This window comes from Bacillus rossius, chromosome 1 (genome assembly GCF_032445375.1).
Source record: "Bacillus rossius redtenbacheri isolate Brsri chromosome 1, Brsri_v3, whole genome shotgun sequence".
NCBI lineage: Eukaryota > Metazoa > Arthropoda > Insecta > Phasmatodea > Bacillidae > Bacillus > Bacillus rossius.
Genome location: NC_086330.1, coordinates 119,111,155 through 119,136,234, shown reverse-complemented (window position 1 = coordinate 119,136,234; position 25,080 = coordinate 119,111,155). Strand labels below are relative to the sequence as shown.

Below are 25,080 nucleotides of genomic sequence, written 5' to 3'. Positions count from 1 at the left end.
AGTTTTCTCAGATATTCAAGAACGAGAATTAGTGGATCACATATTATTTTTGGAGAAGAGGTTGTTTGGCTTAACTCTCACAGATTTACGAACGCTCGCATTTGAGTTAGCTGAAAAAAACAACCTCCCCCATGTATTTAATACAGAAAAGAAAATATCTGGGAAGAACTGGTTGTATGCTTTTCTAAAACGCCATCCTGCACTAGCTTTACGTGACCCTGAGAAAACTTCAATGGCAAGAGCAAAGGGCTTCAATCGTATATCAGTCGGCAAATTCTTTGATTTGTTGGAATACCTGTTTAACAAATATAAATTCTCACCCTACGATGTTTACAATGTTGATGAAGGAGGTGTGTTGACAGCACCAAACAAGCCATCCAAAATTCTTGCTTTATGTGGTAAAAAACAGGTAGGATGTCTGACATCAGCAGAACGAGGGGTGCTTGTGACAGAAGAAATATGTATGAATGTTGCAGGTAATTTCATGCCCCCTATGTTTGTGTTTCCTAGAAAGAGATAAAACCCCCTTTTGATGGATGATGCCCCCCTGGATCATTCGCTGTGTACCACGAGACTGGCTGGATTACCAAGGAAACATTCATTGCTTGGTTCAGGAGGTTTCTAAAGTTTTCTAACCCAGGACTTTAGAAACCAGTGTTGTTAATCCTTGATGGCCACAGTTCCCATACAAAGAGTTTGGAACTGATAAATCTTGCTCGAGAAAATAATTTTGTGCTGTTGACCTTTCCTCCACACACAACACATTGTATGCAGCCCCTCGATGTGTCATTTATGGCACCACTTTCTGCCTTTTATGAACAAGAGGTTAGAAAATGGCTGATAAATCACCCTGGACGTTGTGTTACAATTTATCAAATAGGAAAACTGTTTAATGCTGCCTTTTCTAGAGCAGCTAATGTGCAAACTGCAATAAAAGGATTTGAAAAACAGGGATTTATCCCTTGAACCGAGATATTTTCCCTGAAAATCTATTTGCACCATCAGAAACTACAGAACAGCCACTTGGTAGAACTGACAGTTATGAACAGCAGGAAATGACAGATGTTAGGAGCAGTGGTCCTACAGTACTAACAACGGGACTCCAGGCATCAACATCATCATGCAATTCTATGATGGTGGAGGCTCAGCCATCTAGGCCTACTTCAAGTTCTATGATGATTAAGTCCCAGCTATCTACTTCTAGTTCTATGATATTGAAGTCCCAGCCATCTATTTCCAGGCCTTATATGGTGGAGTCTCTGCAATCCTCTTCCAGACCTACTATGGTGGAGCCTCAGCCATATTCTCCCAAGCCTAACACAATGGAGGAGTCCCAGCCATCTACTTCCAGTCCTACACTAATGGAGGTGTTCCAGGTATCAACGTCCAAACCTACAACATTGGAGGAGTCCCAGCCATCAAATTCCACATCTACAACATTGGAAGAGTTCCAGCCATCAACATCTAGGTCATGTGGCTCAGCTTTTATAATTTCACCAAAAGTGCTTATGCCACCTCCCCAGGAAAAAGAACGCATTAAAAAAGCAAAGAATGACAAGAGGAGAGGAAAAACAGTCATACTCACTTCATCCCCTTACAAAGCAGAACTGGAAGTAGAAGAACGGGAAAGGAACACACAAAAATGTGTTAAACAAAAAACAAATCTTCTTAAAAGACTTCATAAATTTACTAATCCTAAGATCAAAAAAGTAAGCAAAGGAAGGTAGAAAACTCAGCATCATCTGAAGAAGAGGAGGTAGAGAAAGAAACAAACGAGGCTTGCATATTCTGTAATGAACTATACATACATTCAAAGAATAGAGAGACATGGATTCAGTGTTGTAGTTGTCAAGGATGGGCGCATGAAGCCTGTTCGAGTGCTGAAGAAGAAAATGACACATTTATATGCGACTTTTGTGCCTAATAGCTTAAGTTAAGCAAGTGTCTGACTATCTACAGTGTGAATATTCTTTGAAAAACTAAAAAATGACTGAAATGCATTTCATTGCTGAAATTAGTGTGTCTTTTTATGAGTGTTTCATGTTTTCACTTTTATTTTTACATTTTAATAACCTCTAATAAAAATGTTGTGCAACATTCTAATTATTTGTTGTAGGTACCCCGTTTTGTCCGACTATTTGTTCAAAATGGGGTAGAAGATCATTTTGGAACAAAAGTTATTTCTTCTCCATATTATTATTTTTTTTGCACTAACATATAATTCTTATGATAATACATGAACTTACCTACAAACTGAATTAAAGAGATTTTTTAATTCATTAGTAATTTCTTTTCTATGACACAAAATATGTTAGCGTCCCCATTTTGGGCAACTTTCCCCTATCCACTTGGTTTGGCTGTACATTTTCCTTTTCCTTTCATGTTGCATTCTGTATGTACAGTTTTGTACACAGTGTCAAATATTTAATGTTGCATTTTGTACGTGCTGTGCTGTACACAGTTTGAAATATTTAGGCTATTGCTGTAAATGTTTTCCCTTTGAGGTTGCATTATGTGTGTGCATTGCTGTATGTACTTGGTTTGGCTGTACGTGCTTACCTTTTCCTTTAATGTTGCATTCTGTATGTGCAGTGCTTTACACAGGGCAGAGCTTTATGCAGTTTCAAATATTTAATGTTGCATTTTGTAGGTAATATGCTGTACACACAGTTTAAAATGTTTTGGCTATTGCCGTATATGTTTTCCCTATGATGTTGCACCTTTTATGAGTGGTGCTGTACACATTTCATCGTTTTGGTCTGACATAGAGCCCACTATAGCCTTGTGTTGCACTTTTTTATGAGTAGTGCTGAACACTTTTTTATTCAGTGTTCCTAGCCTAGTGTTGCACTTTTTATGGACAGTGCTGTACAAATGGTAGAATGTAATGTTGGATTTTGATTGTGCAGTGCTGAACCCATTTTTAGTTAGTGTTCCTAGCCTAGTGTTGCACTTTTTATGAACGGTGCTGTACAAATGCCATCTATAGCTTTGTTTTGCACCTTTTATTAGCAGTGCTGAACCCATTTTTAGTGTTCCTAGCCTAGTGTTGCACTTGTTATGGCCGTTGCTGTACAAATGGTAGAATGCCATGTTGCATTTTAATTGTGTAGTCCTGTATGCTTTGTTTCCTTCGCGTTGCATTTTCTATGCAGGGTGCTGTATGCAGTTAGCCAGGCTCCGCCCACTCTAAAAGGATGGGGGAATGAGGGGAAGGAAAATAAAGCTGGATTAAATCCAACTTCAGCCTAGTCAATAATTGCACATAATAATTATAACAGAGATTGCAATTAAATAAAAACAAATACGACATATTAATAAATCATAATCACGATACAAACATGATAAAAAAAAACACATATCACACCATATTGAATAACTACTACCTACCTATATAAATTATAAATGAGTTAAAATATTTTTATTTATTTGTATTCCATTGAGTCTTCTTTTGGTAGAAACCATAAGGCTATGATAAGGCTATGGATCATGTCATTTACACATTTACAGTTATAGATATACATACAGTTTTACATGTACACAGTTTTACATACACATAACTTTGAAGTAAAACAAGTAGTAATAAAATTTTCCAGATAATCTGATCTGAATTACAAATATAACATTATTTCTTTAATAGACATGTCAAGCAATTCCTATATTTTTTCTTAAGCAGGATTTTAGGGATTCATTGATATTATAAAAACAATTCTTATGTAATAATTTATTTACATTAACCTTACACACTTGTTTCAAATTATTACCGTAAATCACATTATGTAACCTGCGAATACTTACGAAATTTATAAAATGTTATAATACAAAATAAACAAATAAAAGGTAATGTTTATAAAATGGACAAATAAACGACGGAACGGAACGAAATCATAGATACAGATCCAGCCAATAAGAATCGGGGTCAGTCCTGTCTGCAGCGCCTCGTGCCACAATGGAAACGCCTACTGTTGTATTAAGGAAGTGATAAAATATGGGCAGTTATAAAGTGAATATTTAGATTTTAAGAAATGCACATGTTGTTCAAAAGGACTAAGCGTGTTACAGAACAAGGATACAAATTAAATGCATATTGCTGACTTTTTTTTAAGGTACTGTAGACGTCATCGCATAGTATTGATGGGAAAACTAGTGTTTTTAAGAGGTATCACAATGGTTATGAAAAGTGCGGTGTAAATTGAAGTTTGAGTGTAGGTTTTATTGGTATTCTATCATTTTGTGAGAGTAAAATTACAGTCTTGTTAAACACAAGTCTCGCACTTGTATCCCGCACTGAGTCTTGGTAGCGATGTTTACTATAAAGAGCACGGAATTTAAAAGGTTAAGGGACACGAAGAGTTTATTCAAGCAAGTGTACATCCTTATGTGTTAGTTTTAACGTGTGTTGTAGCTTCTGCACATTTGGTAGAGGTCTTTAACCCCATTATCGCTTAAGACTTTGTGTGATATCCATATGTTGATAAATAGTACTTGCAGCTAGGCCTACCACTTAGCTTCACTCCACTTCCACTTAAATTTTACCAGAATAACATACTTACATTTTTCTCTCCTCCAGACCTTTGATATTTCTACTTGTTAAACTTATTATTAATGGTTAAATAAAACATCCTAGTAACACAATATAACTACATTTATATCCGCCATTTCCTTGACTCATTGCCACAACAAAACCAACAACTTCCAGTGCTGACTACACAAACAAAGGTTAATTCTTTACATCCCCCTTCAATTTTAAGTTATTTTGTTTTTACATTTTAGATAACTTTAAATTGCCCCTAAGTAAACAGGAAGGAAGTACAGTACAACTTTCAATCAATGGGCACAAAAGATAGCATATTTCTAAACATTATGAATTTTTGAACAGACAATGCCTTTGTGAGCATATCTGCGACATTATCCTCCGATCTCACATACTCCACAACAAGTTGATTCTTTGACACAACATCTTTAATAAAATTTACTCGAATGTCAATGTGTTTCGACCTTTTTGAGTTTTCATGATTGTTTATCATATGTATAGCACTTTGATTATCACAATATAACACAGGCACAGAGTCACTAGATGAGATGTTTTTCAGTAGACCATCAAGATGAAGAATTTCACATGTTGTCTGAGCTGCTGCAACATACTCTGCCTCTGCGGTCGACAGTGCTAATGTCTGCTGTTTTGTAGACTGCCAAGACACGAGGTTTCCTGCGAAGAACACTGCTGATCCACTGGTACTCTTACGGTCTTGCTTATCTCCTGCCCAATCAGCATCTGTGTATGCCACCAGATTCTCGTGCTGATTTCTCTTAAACACTAAACCATAGTCTTTGGTGATACTCAGATACCGTAGTATTCGCTTCGCTGCGTTCCATATACAGTTGGTTGGTCTGTCAAGAAATCTGCTTAGAAATGATGCTGCAAACATAATATCCGGCCTACTCACTATACACACATACATTAAACATCCAATAAGCTGCCTGTAGGGTACATTCACATTCTCTCCCGTTGGGTGTGGGATTGCATCATGTGACATTGGTGTTTGCATCCCCTTGCATTTTTCCATGTTGAATTTCTGAAGTATATTTGCAATCAGATGTCTTTGAGATATCGTGATTTTTGTCCCATCATTTACAATTTCCATGCCCAAAAATGAATGTAATTTTCCCAAATCTTTGGCATTAAATTCATCTTTCAGGTGACATACAGATTTCTCTAGTTCTTCAATGGTACCAACAAGTAAAATATCATCTACAAACACAATTAAATGCAAGTCTTTCTTGAGATAAAAACAGGCATCACTAGCAGAACGTTCCAATCCTGACTTAGTCGCAAATATGTGAAACCTCTGATTCCAACATCTTGGAGATCCTTTAAGACCATACAGTGCTCTCTTCAGTTTTAATACTTCAGCATTACCTACAACCCCTTCTGGTTTCTTAATGTAAATGTCTTGATTTAGTTCTCCATTGAGGAAGGCAGTGGGAATATCCAATTGCCTCAGTTCAAAGTTCTTTTGCAGTGCAAATGATAACAATGCCCTGATCGTTGTCATCTTTGCTACTGGAGAATACACATCATAGTCACAATTTTCTTGAAAACCACGTGCCACCAATCTTGCCTTTTTGAGTCCATTTTGTTTTGTCTGGAATATCCATTTTGTGTCAATAGGTTTAACTCCCTCTGGTAACTTGGCAGGTTCCCAGGTATGGAATTTATTGTGAGCATCAAGCTCGACTTCTACTGCTTTTTCCCAGCCATTTCCTGTTTCAACTGCTTCAGAGAATGTAGTTGGGTCACCATTCATCAAGCAATACGCACTATACAATTCATATTCACCCAGTCTTCTTGGTAGTGACGTGGTCCTCCTTTGTCTTTCTGGTAGGTTGCTCATAGTCGTTCTCTGTGAATTGTTGTCAAATCCTCTAAAATCTTCACTTTCATCCAGGTCCACACTTTCCTCACATCCATCAGTTTCTTCCATACTAACTATTAGGTTAGGATCGACAGTTACTTCCTGAAAAACCACATCTGTCTCATCAAATGTAACATTTCGTGACACTCCTACACAATTTGTTACTGGGTCCCACAGCCGAAATCCATTTGGACTATATCCGACCATCCTCACAGGTGTTGCTCTTGATTCCAATTTTCCTGTCTGTGGCAACTTGACAGCCCAGGCCTTTGCACCAAAAATTCTTAACTTAGACAGATCAATCCTTCCATAATACACACCAGCTGGAATCCCCCCACTCAGCACTGTTGTAGGTGACCGATTAATCTGGTATGCAGCTGTTCTGATTGCTTCGCCCCACAGAAATTTTGGCAAGTTAGTCTCGACGAACATGCTTCTAACTTTGTTAAGTAGAGTCTTGTTCATCCTCTCACTTACTCCATTGCTCTGTGGACTATACGAGGCTGTGTACTCTAATTTCACACCTTTGTCTGAACAAAAGGATTTTAGTTCATTGGATGTGAACTCACCCCCATTGTCACATCGCACACGACTGACAGAACCTCTCCCAAGCTGAGAATTCAACTGGTTGATATACTTTATCAAATTTTCTCCTGCCTCCGATTTGTTTGCAAGCAAGTACACAACAACAAAATGTGAATAATCGTCAATAATATTTTGATAGTACCTCTCGCTGTCCTTTGTTGGAGGATTTACTGGCCCCCCCACATCAGTATGCAGAAGTTCTCCAATTCTCTTAGACCTTGGTACCTTGACGTGAGGAAATGGTTGTCTCTCCGCTTTTCCTTGGCGACATGAGTCACACACTTTGTTTGAAGTTGGCAGGCCCATTGACGTCAAGCTCTTGCGGTTCAAATGTCCGAGCCTCCGGTGCCACAGGTCCTCTACTTCTGCCAGGGTACACTTTTCAGCTTCCCTAAGTGAGAAACTTATGACATACAGTTTCCCAGCCAACTCACAAGGAATTTTCAGATCACTATCATCTATTATTTCTGCCACATTTTCATGAAAGATCACCCTTTTTCCAGACTTTACAATCTTCACAACAGATAGTAGATTCATTGTCAGGTTAGGGACAATAAGTGCTTCTATTTTTATGACTAACCCATTCTTGTGAAGCCCAAGGGTTCCTACCTGTGTCGCCATCAACTCTTCGCCATTTGCAACTCTGATATTTACCGGCTGCTTGAGTTCCTTAACCTTAGACATATGATTTTTCACGTGCATACCAACTAGATGATCTGTAAATCCCGAGTCTAGAACAAACTGAATTTCATGCGTTTCTTCACTACACAACACAGTCTCTTTACTAGTTGCCACAAACGAAACTTCTTTGGCTTGACCTTCTCCATCATCATAGCATAGATAGTTACTTCTACTTGCGTAGCCATCTCTATTTTCATGCCCACGACTCGGGTGTCTTCCATAACCTCGGTCCCGCGAGATGTTAAGATTTCCCCCAGATGATTTATAATTAACCTTATAGCGTCTTGGACAATCTGCTATAAAGTGTCCTGTTTCACCACACTCAAAACACCTCTTAGGTTTAGACCTATTGTTAAATTGTGTAATAAATGAGCTCTCACCTACCTCACTTGTGTGCATATGGTTCAATTTCAATTCAGCATCCAACAACCTCGATTTCACAAAATCCAAAGTCAAATCTGTGTCTATCGTTTCCAGAACCGTAATTACTTTCTCATATTTCTCAGGTAATGTTAATAACAAATGGCACACAATATCATCTTGCTCGAGCTTTGAGCCCATCCCTTCCAGCTCCCTGACTAAGTTGTCAAACATATTAAAATGATCCTGAAGAGAAGTCGTACATTTTAGGCTTAACAACTTTTTCCGCACAAGCAACTTTGAAATAGTGCTTTTTCTTTCGAAGACGTTACTGAGGGCGGTCAACATACCCCGGGCAGTTTCACAGTCCCGAACATAATCAATATGACGATCACTCACACAGTTTATAATGATATTCTTAGCTCGCCTGTTTACAGCTTCAGCCTCTTCTTTATTGGTCGAATCAGCCGTACATCTATCCCCTTCTTGATTCACAATCCACTTTATTCCCTTTTCGTCAAATAGGCACAGAACACGGTATTTCCAGTTTTTAAAATTGGTGTCTGTTAACTGTGGATATGAAGTTGTACTGATATTAGTTGCCATGCTTTCAGGCTCGTACACACTCAATACTGTTTCTCAACTACGGCTTACAATACCGGCCACGACTTCAACATTAACAGGCTGACTGTTTATCTGTTTCACTGAGTTTCTGGGCCCATAACCTGTTAAACTTATTATTAATGGTTAAATAAAACATTACAGTAACACAATATAACCACATTTATATCCGCCATTTCCTTGACTCGTTGCCACAACAAAACCAACAACTTCCAGTGCTGATTACACAAACAAAGGTTAATTCTCTACACTACTAATGGTCGACCTGTCAGAATTTAGTTTCCCTAGTGAGTTGAGTTTATTGCATCCTTAAAAACCATTTGTGTGTGTAAAAATTTGCACAAAGATAGTGGACAAATCATGTTATATAAAAAATTCAATGACACAAAGACAATGATTAAATTAGCAAATACGTATCTTCTAATCTTCCGTTTTCTGTAACCACCACTAATTTGTCTGCAATGACAAAATATTAAAAAAAATGTTTTTTTTTTTGTTTAGGGTTGGGGGGGGGGGGGGAGAGACCCAGCTTCCAATTTTGGGTGGGGAGGGGTGATGACTGGATGGTATACTTCCCAGTAAAATGGGGAGTCATAAATATTGAAACGTTTTAGCCCCTTATTCTATTCTAACGCATTTATGACATTTTGAAAAGTTCATAAGTTTAATTTTTTTATAGCTCGCGATTCCCCCCCATCGCGTCTTGCATAGAATCACTACTTGGGGAGGGGGGACGACAACGACATCAAACACAATTTATTATTACAGATGTATAATTTTTACATCTAATTAATCAAAAGAAAATTTTATTGGCATAATAGAAATGAAGTCTAACAAAATAATTTTTTTTAAGAGTTTTATGTTTGAAAAGCATGTTTTTTGTAAAAAATGTGGAGGCATCCTGTTGCAAAGCTAAGTATAGGGCCTATAAGTTATAAATGTCTTTATTTCTTGTATTGTGCATACAAAATGATTCATTTTTAATTTTTTTAAAAATAATTTTGGGATTTTAGATACAATAACTTAAGCAATGAGTAGATGTATTCTCATGCTGGAGTTAAGATTTTAGAGTGCTTAAAAAGGAATCTGCTTGATTCAGAAGATTTCTTGCTCGATAAGAAGAGCTAATAATAGTTAGAGATGCTTCCAAATAGAACATGAATTAAATGTTGTCAGACAAAAACCCATTCTAAAGTTACATTAGAATTTTGTTATCCCAGACGTCTAGACAACTCAGACCAGTTTTGGAGAAAAATAAAATTATGTTGGTAATTTAAGACTTGTTTTACAGATTATAAAATACTATTCGCAGCAGGTAGATTACTTAAATTCACTTACCAGCAGGTCAGTTAATTTCACTAAGTGTTGATGAACCAGCTGTTATGACCCATGCAGAAGCATTAGCAAACATAGATCAATTGATGGTTTATTTGGAGAGTCAAGCTGAAACATCGTCAAACATGCTTCTAATGCTAAAGTTCACACTGCTCGTAAGTAATACACTAAACTGAGGCAAAAAAGCTCACTCCCTTATTTAATACCTACTAGTTTGTACCTTTATTGTGTACAGTGAAAATACATATGTGTTTTTAGGTGAAAGTGTGCCGATAATAATTTTTAAACTCCATTAAAACTATTTTGATAAGTACATACATTTTTTTTTTATCGTTTATCCATAATTCTCTGGATAACCTGGATTTTCGTTAACTTGGATCGGCCCCCGGCCCCAATTGACCGGGTTAATGAGTCTACTCTATTCTGTTTTAGAAGGAATAATACTTAATGATTTCCTGCTGAAATAAACAATTGGCAGTGAATCCAGTAGTTACCCTACAAAAATTTATATTGATTCAAAGTTCCATTTTTATTCTAGGGCCTAACCAGTAATGATATATTAAGTTAGACCATAGAAAAAATTGAAATATTACACCACCAGGTAGGTCTAATATATTATTAACTAACAATGTATGTACCTGCTGCGATGTAGCCTCCGTACACATGGGCAGCACAAACACCAAAAATGTTTCCACTGGCTTTGGATTAAGTGAAATTAAAATAAGAAATGTGATAAACAACAAAAATGCTTAATAAAACACCTAGTCCATTTCACGCAAAGCACTCATATACCTCACCAACATAATCAACAGCATCCTCATTTCGGGTCACTACCCACTCCCATGGCGCGAGGCCATGGTAGTACCCATATTCAAGGGGAAAGGTGCGCCCAGCTGACCGGCGTTGTACCGTCCCATATCACTGCTAACTGTGATTTCCAAAGTAGCAGAGCGCATAGTCCTGTCCAGGCTGGAGGCGGAAGTAGCTCGTCTACAACCGCTGCCGGAATTCCAGTTTGGTTTCAGGCGGCAACTGTCAACTCAGCACGCACTGGCTCATATAAACCGACCAAATCACCCTCAACTTCATCCAAAGGACTCATACCGGCATGGTGTTGCAAGACCTGAGTTGTGCATTCGATACTGTCCATCGCCAAGCCCTCATCCTCAAGCTAGCCTTTCTGGGATTCAACCCTGCACTTCGCCACATACTTCACTCTTTCCTGGAAGCCCGCACATGGTCCACCTCATCCTCGAGAGAGATCACCGCAGGAGTGCCTCAAGGGTCTACGCTGTCACCCCTGATATTCTCATATACGCACGACATTCCCAAGCCCCCCGAATGCACGATTGTCATGTATGCTGACGATACAGCGCTGATGGTAACACATCATGACCCCATACAAATTAAAGTCCGTTTGACCTCGGCCATCAACCAAGTTACAGCGTATTTCACTTCCTGGGGCATCCTTCCAAACCCATCCAAAACAGAAGCCATCATATTTACCAGACGACGCCCCCGTCTGCCGCCAGCATTGTTCGTGGGAGGCGCAATGATCAAGTACAGCGATTCGGTGAAATGCCTTGGTGTGATACTGGATTGCACACTGCGCTTCACCCCGCACTTCTCGTCTGTCACCGCGCAGGCATACCGAGCGTACAACTCGCTTTCCACCCTTCTCCGCCCCCACAGCCCCCTGCCAGCCAAGAACAGGGTGCTCCTCTTCCAGGCATACATTGTACCTATTTTGTTGTATTCCTCTGTAATCTTCGCCCATGTGCCCAACATCTGCTTCCACCAACTAAAAACATGCTTTAACAAATTACTCAGAGCAACACTCAGTAAATACAAATATGTAACTAACATTCAACTATACGAACTTGCAGACACACCATCATCACACCAATTAGTCATACAATATGCAGACAAATTTTTCAACAAAGCAGCACAACACCCGTCCACACTCATCCAGAACATCGTACAACACGACATAACACGCTTGCACCCACACGAACTGATCACTGAGTACCTACCACCCTGACTGGGCAACACAAGTGCAACCAGTCAGAGACACCGACCTCAGTGCTCACCCGATGCGAATAACCATGGATGCCCACCACAGTGCCATGTATGTATATAGTTAAATTTTAGAGCCAGTGCAATTAACAAAGACAATTTTTTTTCCATGAATGTGTAAATAATATATAGTGTAAATGTACGAGTACTTTTAGGTATAACTTCAAAACCAAGACATTGAGCCAAAAAAGTCTCCAAAAGACAATATGAAAGGTTTTTTAAATTTTCCTTTTATCCAAATCATGTTGTAAATAATTCCTTATAGAAACTGTTTATGTATGTCAATTAGATTAGGCAAAAGAGCACTGAGTGCTGGAGTGTGTCGTAAATACCAAATCTGTAAAGTGAAAAATTTGTGATTAGTAAATCCTATTGAATTTGAATTTGATTTACCCACAATGTTGCATAGGTTAACAACTAACTCCAAAAAATAAATTAAAGAGGTATTGAGTCATAAAGGTAATGATAAAATCGTTTTTCCCAAAGATATTTATTGATAATTAAGGTAATCTTAAACGCGTTATCACTTGTAAAGTCTTTCGGCAATTTCAACTTGCAGGCGATGAAACCTCAAATCATGTCGGTAACATATGGAAAAAGAGAAGTATTTTTTCAGCTACTAAGTCATATGAGATGACATCTTTAATTATTTTGTAATTTTCAATTTGATACAGATTTTCACTTATATTCTGGTATATATTTTTATTGTCTTAATTTGGGTCCTAGTAGGCTCTGCAAGCTCTTCATAATGACACCCGAATCAATGTCTTAGCTAAATGCATTTTCGGAATACACCAAAACAGCTAATTTGTAAGTCACGCACATGTGCCTACACTGGTACGTCAGGTAAAACCAATACTCCAAGACAAACACAGACTTGACGTATTCTTTGTGGGCACAACCATTGTTGTCACATTATTAGTCTCTTAGTAATTAGCAATTCAAATGTGACAGTTTTTTATCACACAAGAAAGTTCACTGACATTCACTGTGACAGGCGATTAGATGTTTTCATGACATAAGTAACATACTAAATTCACTATCTTTGTTATATTAATTCATTAAGTCTGTTGAAGATTTTTGGTGTTTAGACACATTCTATTACATAAGTAGTGCCTTGCTCTGTTGGCAGGCAGGGAAAAAAAAAATATTTTTGAAAAACGAGCTACTCAGATTAAGTTATACTAATTGGGCCATCCATACAGCAACAAGTAAATGTATGCACATATATTTAAGTATTTAATCTTGGGGATTACAAACTGTCAACAAATTATTTATTGCTAAAACAAGTTGCAATTTACATTTTCATAATCAACACAAGTTTAAAGTTTTCTTAAAGGTTAAATGTATCTCTTATTTACCTATTATCTACATTAAATACAAAATATGCAATTACAATTTTATACATAAAATGCATCCCCTTAGGGAGCAAACAGGAGGTAAGTTTGTTGAGTAAATGCAAAGTGTAGCTTCGAAAGCAATAAAACATGAAATGTGAAATAAAAATTTCTAGTACCCATCTTAAGTTTCTTCGAAATTTCTCGCTTAGTGTGTGGAAAGGGAGTAATGTGCTGACAATGATTGTGTGAAATTTCATGTCTGCCACTGTCATACAGATCAAGAAACTAAGTAAATAAGGATAGATTTTCTTCTTCCTCTCTATTGCCAACATATTATTAGGATCAGATTTTATTTATTTGTACACACAGTGAAAACTAACTCTTTATTTATATACAGTTATGGCTAACTGACCAAAATTTAAAAGACACTGTTGCACTGTTACCACCTGTTAAAGTCCTTAAGGACAGACTGGCGAGAAATTTATGTAAACTAAGAGTTTAGGTCTAATAATTGAGCCCGTTTATGAATTAACAAAGGTTTTGTTTTCTTTGATTTCTATTGTGTGGTCCTGTGTAATGCTGAATAATAGTGTAGTGTTAGGAAATATTCATTAGGTATAGCCTAAATTAATTATTAAATTTAGCAGCATGCCAAAAATAACAATTGTTAATGTTGTTGAGAAATAGGCTGCTTGTTTCCAGATGTCCGCGATGGTTGGCGAAGAGCGCACTGCTCGTAACAGCCACAGCCCGTCCTCGACTTCCACGTTCTCTTCTTCTCTGCCTCCGGACGAGAACCTTAATGGTCGCCTGGTGGACTTCACCCCTCGCCAGAGCTCCGCCCTGCGGAGTCCTACTTCCCGTAAGGCCAAGCGTGTGCGCTTCTATCGCAACGGGGATAAGTTCTACAAAGGGGTGGTGATTGCCGTCACACCTGAGCGGTACCGCTCGTTCGACAGCCTTGTGGCCGATCTGACACGGGCGCTCGTGGACAACGTGAACATTCCTAGTGGGGTGCGAACTTTGTTCACCATGGATGGACGAAAAGTGTGTTGTTTGGATGAGCTGGAGGATGGGAAATGCTATGTGTGCTCAGGGCTCGGTGAAACATTTAAGAAAGTAGATTATTCTACTAGCTCTAGTTTGATAGCTAAGCCAAAGAATCGCAGGAGCATATCTGCTTCACAGCCGCAGGACAGTCAAAGAAATAAGACGTGCCTCTCTGATGTCATTCGTCCTCATGTCATAACGTTAATTAGAAATGGCACAAGACCACGTCGAGTTGTTCGTCTTCTTCTTAACAAAAGAAATGCACCTTCGTTTGATCAAGCACTTTCCAGTATTACAGAAGCTGTTAAGCTAGACACGGGTGCTGTAAGAAAAGTATTTACACTATCGGGAGTACAGGTAAGAATGTGTTCTAAATTTAGTTCTGTATAGGCTTGTGTGTGTGTGTGTGTGTGTGTGTGTGTGTGTGTGTGTGTGTGTGTGTGTGTGTGTATATATATATATATATATATATATATAGAGAGAGAGAGAGAGAGAGAGAGAGAGAGAGAGAGAGAGAGAGTCCTAAACTTGAGTTTGAGGGGAGTTAGTTATAACATTATACATGCTTTTTTACTCTTTCCCCATTGGCTACCCAAAAAAGCACACCACTTGGTTTCTCTACATTTTGAACCATCCCACAGTATTAAAAATTACTTGAGTGTTAACTACCGATTTTTCCTTACTCTTTAAGAAAAATGCAGCTTGTTTACTACTAATTTTGGAAGAATTTCCTCTGTATGCCACTTCAGCTTAATAATATCCTGTAATTGTATCCTGTCGCAATTTTTTTTATTAAAACCATAAAAAAAATTATTGATTTTTTTTCTGACCATTATTATCTGTGTCTGTATAGTTTTCTTGGTTTATTTAATTTCATTCTGTGTGGTTCTGGCAGCCATGTTTGAATGGTTTTAATTTAATTTTTAAGACTCTAGTTCAGATGGATTTGTTGTGATAATTTTAATTAGGAAGCAGTACTTGTTGCAGCTTTTTAAATTGTTCTTTAAATTTTACAGGTGAATCGCCTAGAAGAATTTTTTGGAAGTAACGACATTTTTTTTGTTTATGGAAATGAAAGGTATTCCAAAGATGATTTTGATCTAGATCTGGAAGGTATGTCTCATGATATATTTCATTATTCAAAGTAATATTCTTTGTGTGATATGCAAGTATTAAATTTTTACTGTAATTATTTTGATAATTCTCTTGGCTTGACTTTAGTTTTAAAATTAATTTATACAGTGTTTTGAAGCAAAGTTTTTCAATATATTTTAATAACATACCAGCAAACTATTTATGATTTTTAAGGAGCTTGCCTTTCTGCTGAGCTACCAAATGTGTATAATTTGAGTACAAAACTGTTCCTTCAAAAAATACTGTTTTTTAATAAAATTAAATGGTCTTCACACACCATATTTTACATGTGCAATTTTTTTTTTTTAGTAATTATTTATTCCTGAAAATTACTAAATTAAATGTTTTCACAATAGTTTTTAGCTTGAATATTTTTGGAACTGTTGATCAAAATGGTAGTTTGTGTGTAGGTGCAGTACACCTTCGTCTGTGTTTTATGCCATAGAGTTATAAGATCATTACATACTTAAGTCTTAAGATCTACTGGATGGGTATCATTGGTTGTTACAGAGTATAAATTGATCCAGAGCCAGTGCAAAACATCGTCCAGTTTCCACAACGCGGCCTGGGACTCGTGTCTGTCCCTCAAGTTCAGTCAGTACCTGCCTGGTTCCCAGGAGGAGTGTGGAGGTAATAACCACGTGGGTAGGTGTACCGAGCACATGCCAGATGTCTCTTGGGCAGTTTCCGTACCTTTGTTGTCAGGCGGGATGCAGGGTCTGTGGGGGTTTTTCTCTGTATTTGCTGTGCTGTGTTTTTAATCTAGAAACTTTAAATTTACACCAGTCTTGAGGGATTTATACTTGAGGTCCTGCCTACCAGGCCACACTGTGCAGAGCTTCAGAGAAAACAACACAGTTTGAAAACTGCTCAAGATATCCAAGTGAGGTATGTTTATGAAAACCATTTAGGAATACACTGAGGGCGGATAAAATAGTTCTGTTTCTGTATTTTTCTTTTTAAGCTGTATTTTTAGAAGAATGAAAATGCAAAAATAATGCAGAACAATTTTTGGGCAAAAAGAACCTGGTATAGAGTAGAGGTGGGACGATACCACACTTTCGATACTCGATTCTGTATTGTTTTATCAGTTCGATACTTTCAATACTTTTGATACTCCAGGGGAAAATTTTTTCCCATTAAGTAACAATTATTAGAAATAACATAAATAATTTTAAACTATATAAATTCCCTCTTTATTACAAAAATACAAATGAGAACTTTGAGAAACAAATAAGAAATGTATTAGTATTGTAATGAGAATACTTTAAATGTATAGTAGATTTTAACAGTTAACCTTTACAATAGGCCTATTGCTATCATGTTATAGCTCAATAAAAGTCACAGATTTTTTTTTAGAAACGCAAGCATTTGAACTCGTTCAGGGTCAAGTCTACTTCTTTTCTTGTGAACAAGTCCAGCGGTACTGAACAGCCGTTCAGACTCAACAGTAGCAGGTGAGGTGGAATACAAAGGTACTTTCTTGCTAACTGGCGTAGGCGAGGAAACGCATGTTGAGTTTTCCAGTAAGCAAATATGTTGGTACTGGGCGGCAACAGTGGGTCCTGCAGATACACTTAAACTTCATTATCTGCTGACTGTCCAATGTTGGTGACAGACAGAGCAGACTGCGAAATGACTTCTGAATAGAAAGTCCACATTCCATTTCCCCCGTCATGCGTTGTTGCTCCAACTTTTTCTTCTTCCTAATAACATAGCAGTTACAAGTTGGTAGTACAATGGTTGGCAGTAAAGTTAGAGAAAAATGCATAAACAAAGTTAAAATACTTGCAGTAACATTATATGTCATGTCCAGTTCTTTAGCAGCATTAATCAAAATTATTTTAGCATTTTCATATACTTCAGGTGTTCTAAAAACAAAACCTTTAAGTCTTGGATCCAACAAAGTAGCTAGGCAATATAAAGGTTCTGTCTTGTAGCTTTCACACTTCATTTTCAAATGAGTAAGTTGTTCACTCTTCAAATTTTGAACAACGGTAATGTTTGAAGGTTTTTCAAGCTCTCGCCATGTACTTGTGACGATGGGCAACACTTCTGATAGTCACATCACTTCTGCTTAGAGTGAATGTAGCTTTATCAAAAATCTTGAGAAGACCCACTACATGTTGCATTAACTCCCATTGATGTGCTGTGAACTGAACAGGCAGCTGATGCTCAGTGTCTACCAATATCACAGCTTGCTTCTGCTCCGCAAGATGCTCCATCATGTGTAGGTTGGAGTTCCAGCAAGTAGGCTCATCTTGAATCATTCTGTGTTGGGGGATATTCAAAGTCTGTTGGGCCTTTTTCAAAAGTTTGCATGCTACTACTGAATGTTTAAAATGACCAACTACATGTCAACAGTTTTCAGTCAAATGAGATACTGATGGTGAACTCAAGATACCCTTATTCACAACTAGCTGAAGCGTGTGGGCCAAACATGGTATGTAATGTGTTCAAAATGTGATTCTTCAAGTGCTTTCACAATGTTCCGTCCATTGTCATGCACAACTGCCACTAATTTTGCTTCTGCAAGATTCCAATCAGCAAAAGTTTGAAGCATTAGATTTCTAAGGAATCATTTCCAAAACAAGTATTTCAGTTCAAATTCACTGTTTAGAAAATGAACAGTGTTGCTAAGGTAGTCGTCATTTGCTGTAGAAGACCAAAGATCTGTAGTTACACTCACAAACTCAATGTTTTCTATCTGTATTTTTACCTTTGTTTTGCATTCTTGGTACAAATTGGGTATCACATTTGCTGAAAGGTGTTTCCTCGAAGGTAACTGGTAGCGAGGTTCAAGGTGATGCAACAATTGTATGAAACCTCTGTTTTCAACAACACTAAAGGGCTGGTTTTCTAGACAAATCATTTCAGCAATTTTTTTGGTTATGGCTTTGCTTCGAGAATCGCCTGGTCGAAATGTTGATTTCTTATCAATGTAACTTGCTAAAGTTACCTGTTTGCTGGCTGGTTTCGGTAGGCATGAAGCAGTGTTTACACTCACAGAGCCAGAGCTACATGGGCCAACATCGGCAATTTCATGTTCAATGGGCATAGTCTCATTTTGATTTTCAGCTGCATTTGAAACTTCTGTTGTATTTGGTACAGCAAGCTTGAGTTGTTTACTGTTTGCTTCAGCAATTTCAAATTTGTGCTTGCTGTCCAAGTGTTTCTTCAAATTGCTAGTGTTAAAAAAACGTTGCCCTCATGAATATGATTTCTTACAAAAAATACACACAGCTCTTGTTTTGTCATTGCTGTCTATAAAAAAGTACTTCCAAACATCCGACATCTTACGGCAACAACTTTTAGCACATTTTTAAACACTTGACCAAAAAGACCACATATTTTCAAACTGCAAACAACTTTAAAGACTTGAGTATAAAAATCAGTATAAAAAATAAAAGCGAAATACAAACTATCTTCAAGAGAGTTAGCCCTTTATTTTCCAGTACACTTTTTTTTTACCGTGAACAAATTTAAATAAAGATAGCGCTCTCTTAAATAAATTGCCGCAGACAATGATAGTTCGTGCTGGTGGCGCCAATTTAAGTCACTATACAACCGCGGCAATTGAAAACATTCATAATATCGATACAAATCTCTGGTACTTACCATACACAAGAGACGAGACACGTACTTACTCTATGATGTTGACTGTTATTACTAGGCGTGTTATTGTTACTATTGCGACAGATTGCGAGTGGAGACAATTAATGTGAATTTTAAGTGCTCGATATTTCTACTAATTTTTTTTTTTTTTCAAATTTCCTGTGAATTCAATGTCAGAAGTGTTACGTACGAAAAACGTAACTTCTTGAACACAAAACAACTTAACCTTACTTTACCGTTTGTTTACTATTGGCAAGTTGCAGTAACGACTTATATAATTATAATTTATTCTGGTGTAAGCGTATTGGTTATCATAATTACGGCTAATAAGCTGTTCTAATAGTTGTATTTTGTACGATGGCGACTCAAAACTTAATTCAATACAAATGAACAAGCATTCCGGTATCGAAAAAATGTATCGAACTTACAGTTTCTATACTCGATACTTTGCGATACCATCAAGTATCGAAGGTATCGAGGTATCGAAGTATCAAAAATCCCATCACTAGTATAGAGTCTTGAAAGCACTCTAGGGACTTACATTTCACTTTTATCTCCATTTCTCCACCTTGAAATGTTGTGGTTACAGCTCAGATATCATAGTTGGCCTATGCACAAGAAGAAGACTGCACGCCTGTCCACAGCCTTACGCTTAGAGGAGATACCGCGCTAGAAGCATCAGCGAGCATCAACCTATCATCTCGCCTCACTAACACAAATACACCCCTGACTAGGCAGGCCCCTTAACCACTAATAATTGTTCTTGAAAGGTAAATTGTTTTATAAAAAAAGTAGTGTACAAAATATTATTCTTGATTTTGATACATTTAAGCTCATATATAGTATATAGATATTTTGTTTATGGGTAATGCCTTTTTTCATTTGTGCTTTTATACACTAGAAATTAGTGATGGGATTTTCGATACTTTGATACCTCGATACCTTCAATACTTGACGGTATCGCAAAGTATAGAGTATCGAAACTGTAAGTTCGATACATTTTTTCGATACTGGAATGCTTGTTCATTTGTATTGAATTAAGTTTTGAGTCGCCATCGTACAAAATACAACTACAGTAGAACCTCGATGATACTTTCCCGTTTCATACATTTTCCCGTGTCATATGCCGATTAATTTTGGTCCCGCCGAAAGTACTATATTTACAATGGTTTACTTTCCCGGAACATACACTTATAAAATCATTAATTTCCCGTTTCATCCGTTTTTACGAAGCGGAAAAGTCCTTAAATGCACAAATTTTTTTGTTGTATTCCTCCTGATAAACTACGTTTTAATGCTTTTATTTTGAAAAACGTTCATTGTTTACCTTTGCAAACGTAAGAAAATAACTTTATCACACCATAGATATGGATAATATCAGGAAGACTGCACTTCGCTAGTAGCATCTATGGCCAGCGCCAAGCGAGACTAGTGGCGCAAACTAGCAATGATTAAGAAAATGGTGCACGCGCTTTACCAAGGAACGGATCTCATATTTTGTGCTTTCGTTAATCTTTGAACTGAATATACCCGTTTGTTATTGTTTTCTTACGATCGGATTGTTTTGTAATTTACGTTTCTCAAGTTAAAATTTTATTGAAAATTGTTCTGTTGCATAAAGTTGTTTGTAAAATGAAACAAACAAGCAAAAATTTCTGATTTTCTTTTTACAATAGCCTAATTTTTTTTATTTATAATTTAGGCTTGGTGACTTTCCCCCCCTCCAATAAAGGACTTCATAACATTTTGTAAGGCCACTGTTTCTCATTTTGTATTTTCACTTCTATTTTTTATATTGATTTTTATACTCAAGTCTTTAAAGTTGTTTGCAGTTTGTATTTTTGTAATAAAGAGGGAATTTAATTATATAATTTAAAACTAATTTATGTTAATTGTAATAATTGTTACTTAATGGGAAAATATTTTTCCCTGGAGTATCGAAAGTATCGAACTGAAAAAACAATACAGAATCGAGTATCGAAAATGTGGTATTGTCCCACCTGTACTAGAAATATTATTTAAATTAGACTTTATGTATGTATTTTGTTTTAAGTAAGAATGTTAAAATGAAAATTATGTTAACAACCCATTAGGGGTCCTTGGTTTATATGAAAGTAATTAAGGTAGAACTTTATAAGAGTGCATGTGTGTGAGAAAGATTAAAATGATAAACATGTTTAATTAGAATTTGATGCACTAATTCTTTAACTTACTGTCTTTGTTAAGAAAGTAAATTTAGTGAATAAATTGCTTCATATGTTTTGGTGACAAATGATTAAAGGTCTTGTGTTTAATTTTCAATTTGTAAATCATTAGGAATAATCACAATTTTGTTTATGTGGACTGTGCTACCTGATGTGGTGTGTCATAATTATTAATTCTAACAATTTGGCAGAACTGTGAAAGTTGTGTAATGTGTAATATCAATCTTTTTGTCATATTTGTCATCACTGTATATTAATACAGAAAATAATGTGCTCTCATTCTTACGTTTTTGCTTGATTGGTTGAGGATTTGGAAGTTATATTGTCATATTTTTCATAAATGAGTTGCTTAAGCCCCAAAGATTTAAAAAAAACTTTATTTAGTATCTGAATTTAGAAAATTTTGCGAACTGGTTTTAGGTTTTTTTATTATATATAAATGAAAGCATTTCACAGTCACGTGACTCCAGATTGGGGTTTTATTTTCATATTTTTGGGGAAAAATTTTTTTTTTTGGGGAAATTTTTGGAGAAGAAAAGTTTTGGCGGGGGAAATTAGGAAATATTTTTATGGCAGGAAAAATATATATTTGGTATTGGTATATATTTCAGAAATTCAAAAACATTTTAATTATAGCACCATAATTGTACTTTTGTCATTCACTAAGCTACATAATAGCTCTGTTATCTATTTCTAAACCATCTAATGGTGTCTTTTATGTATCACATAAAATAAATATATTCATAGCCTGACCAGAAAAATAAAAAAACCTTGCAGTGTCGCAGTAAATCAATAGACAAAAAGAAAGCATGAAGAAAGCAAGTTTGGTACCCCTACAGCAGGTTTTTTTTATTTTTATGGCTAGGCTGTGTGTTTTTTACAAATTAAAAATTTTAGTTTGAGTACTATAATAATTTTATATGCACGATCATTGTACAGCCCTGAATTCATAACTTCTATAAACTGCCAACACTGATAATAAATAATAGTTTAAATAAATAGGTAAGGTAGGTTTAAGATATTGGGGGAAAAGTAGGCATGGTCGGGCAGAGAAATTTGACTTCGGGCGGGCTCGGGCGGGTAATTGTCCAAAATTTTCGGGCTCGGGCAATTTCGGTCGGGCATCAAAATCAGTTAATGAAATAAATTTTGAACATAAAATAGTCGTACTTAAGTTTGCATTGACAAACCTGAACTGTTTTTATTTATTTACTATACCGCACTGATATGAAAGTTAAACATTAAACTAAAAAATAGAGTGCATATTAATCTTGGAAATAAAGTGCTTATTAACTAAATTGTGTTTGGGTAGCTGCTTGAAGGTTCATTGTCACTGTTGATTGTTTGACCGATCACTTCCACTGGTATCCATTTTGGTAAAATAATGACATGAATTAAATAGAAACAATTCACAACCACTTTCTGCAAATGCCACGCAACTACAATGTGTGTAATTAAAGTCAGCTTATAATCCTTCTCGCGCACAGCAAGCAGCTCCATCGGCCTCGAACACTACTTTGTGACTATTGAGCAGTGAGCATCGGCCGCGCGCGAGAGAGAGAGAGAGCGCGAGAGAGAGAGAGAGCGCGAGAGAGAGAGAGAGAGCGCGAGAGAGAGAGAGAGCGCGAGAGAGAGAGAGAGCGCGCGCGCGAGAGAGAGCGAGAGAGAGAGAGAGAGAGCGCGCGCGCGAGAGAGAGCGAGAGAGAGAGAGAGAGCGGCGCGCTAGCGAGGAGAGAGCGAGAGAGGAGAGAGGAGAGAGCGCGCGCGCGAGAGAGAGCGAGAGAGAGAGAGAGAGCGCGCAAGGCGCGAGAGAGAGCGGAGAGAGAGAGAGAGAGCTGCGCGCGCGACTGGGCGAGAGAGAGAGAGAGAGGAGCGCGCGCGAGAGAGAGAGAGAGAGAGGAGAGAGCGCGCGAGAGAGAGAGAGAGAGAGAGGAGAGAGAGAGAGAGGCGGCGCGCGAGTGAGAGAGAGGAGAGAGAGAGAGAGCGCGCGCGAGAGAGAGAGAGAGAGCGCGAGGCGCGATAGAGAGAGAGGAGAGGCGCGCGCGATAGAGAGAGAGAGAGCGCGCGCGATAGAGAGAGAGAGAGCGCGCGCGAGAGAGAGAGAGAGAGAGAGAGAGCGCGCGCGCGAGAGAGAGAGAGAGAGAGAGAGAGAGCGCGCGAGAGAGAGCGCGCGAGAGAGAGAGAGAGAGCGCGCGCGAGAGAGAGAGCGCGCGAGAGAGAGAGAGAGAGCGCGCGCGAGAGAGAGAGAGCGTGCGAGAGAGAGAGCGAGAGCGAGAGAGAGCGAGAGCGAGAGAGAGCGCGCGCGAGAGAGAGCGAGAGAGCGAGAGCGAGCGAGAGAGAGAGAGAGGCGGGCGACCAGCTGAATCGTTAGTCAGCCAGCGAGAGTAACGGTAAATGTTGACCTTGACCACTTCCGCTTGCTGCAGGGCTCGCTCTCTTATATCTGTCTCCCCCTCCCACAAACACACTTGCTGACCGGGCACCTTCTTTATCTTATCTCTCACGCACACTCACTTCACCGGCTGGTGCCGGGACGGCGGCGGCGTGGCATGTTCCTGCAGCTGCCGCGCGTTCCAAAAAAAAAGAAGCTTTGTTTACTTGCGCCGTGCGGTATTGCCGTTTTCCAAGGTGCCCGATATTTTCGGGCACTGAAATACCCGCCCGGAATTTCGGGTATACTTGATACCCGAAACACTGCCCGAAATTTCGGGTACCCGACCATCCCTAGGGAAAAGTTGCCAAAACTGTATCACTTTGGGGAATTTTTTTGTCTGCCATAGGGAAATTTCAAAAACTCAATCTGGGAACCCGGCTTAGCACAATCTCCTTTACTGTAATGCAGTTTTCAGTTTTGGTAAGTGATGTCTCAGTGATTAAGTTTAGTTTTTGACCAATGGTTGATGTACGTCGCACATTTGTTTGCAGGTGTCAGGCTTTCCACAAGCATGCCCAAAATGCCGGTGAAGACCAAAGCTGTGCCAGAACCGTCGTCTGTGTCTAGCGACAGCTACTTAGCTCTGCCGCCTTCCATCAAGTTCAAGTATCAGGTTGGCAGGATTATTGGAGATGGCAACTTTGCAGTAGTGAGGCATTGTGTGGAGCGGTGAGTTAAGCAACAATAAGTACTTGAATGCTTCAGCAGAAAATTGTGTCATGTCAAGTCTGACCAGACTAAAGCACGAGTGGGTATTAATAATGTTAACACTAGATGAGAATTTCATGCCAGTTTGAAGAGCTTGCAGCTGCTGCTATCCTTGTATGGCAGGTAAAATTATGTGATGGTACTTACGTCATCGTTGCGTGGAGTCAAAACACACACACACACACACACACACATGTAGCGTTACAGAATGTTGTTACATGGAGTCAGAGCAGAACAAAAATAATCATTTTTTCCACTTTCCTTCCTCATTCATCACAGCTGTAAATTCCTAGACTATTATCTGAGATTAAAATCCAGCATAACTTTTTTTATAGCTTATCCGCCAGCATTTGTTCTAACAGTCACATCCAGGATTATCTTGAAACATGGACATACCCATGATTTTGGGAAAGGGGGGGGGGGGGGGATTTTGGTCCAGATTTTTGAGTAAAACTCCACATAGATGTCAAAAATGATTTTTTTATATATTTTATTCTACAATGTGATCTATAACAACCACA

General features: G+C 38.0%; 1 protein-coding gene across 6 annotated transcripts in view; it reads left to right on the top strand.

Moving 5' to 3' along the window:
- Positions 1 to 25,080, top strand: part of LOC134543111 (serine/threonine-protein kinase GD17699-like) — a 115,337-nt gene that overhangs the window by 30,177 nt on the left and 60,080 nt on the right. For 3 of the 6 annotated variants that reach the window (XM_063387965.1, XM_063387934.1, XM_063387958.1), the window contains 4 exons: positions 14,117 to 14,821; positions 15,481 to 15,577; positions 16,109 to 16,243; positions 24,343 to 24,520. In XM_063387965.1, the coding sequence (XP_063244035.1) occupies positions 14,117 to 14,821; positions 15,481 to 15,577; positions 16,109 to 16,243; positions 24,343 to 24,520 (1,115 nt within the window). Of the gene's footprint in view, positions 1 to 3,872; positions 4,107 to 14,116; positions 14,822 to 15,480; positions 15,578 to 16,108; positions 16,244 to 24,342; positions 24,521 to 25,080 lie in introns of those variants that run through there. The other 3 variants (XM_063387951.1, XM_063387974.1, XM_063387942.1) reach the window with 3 other exon arrangements.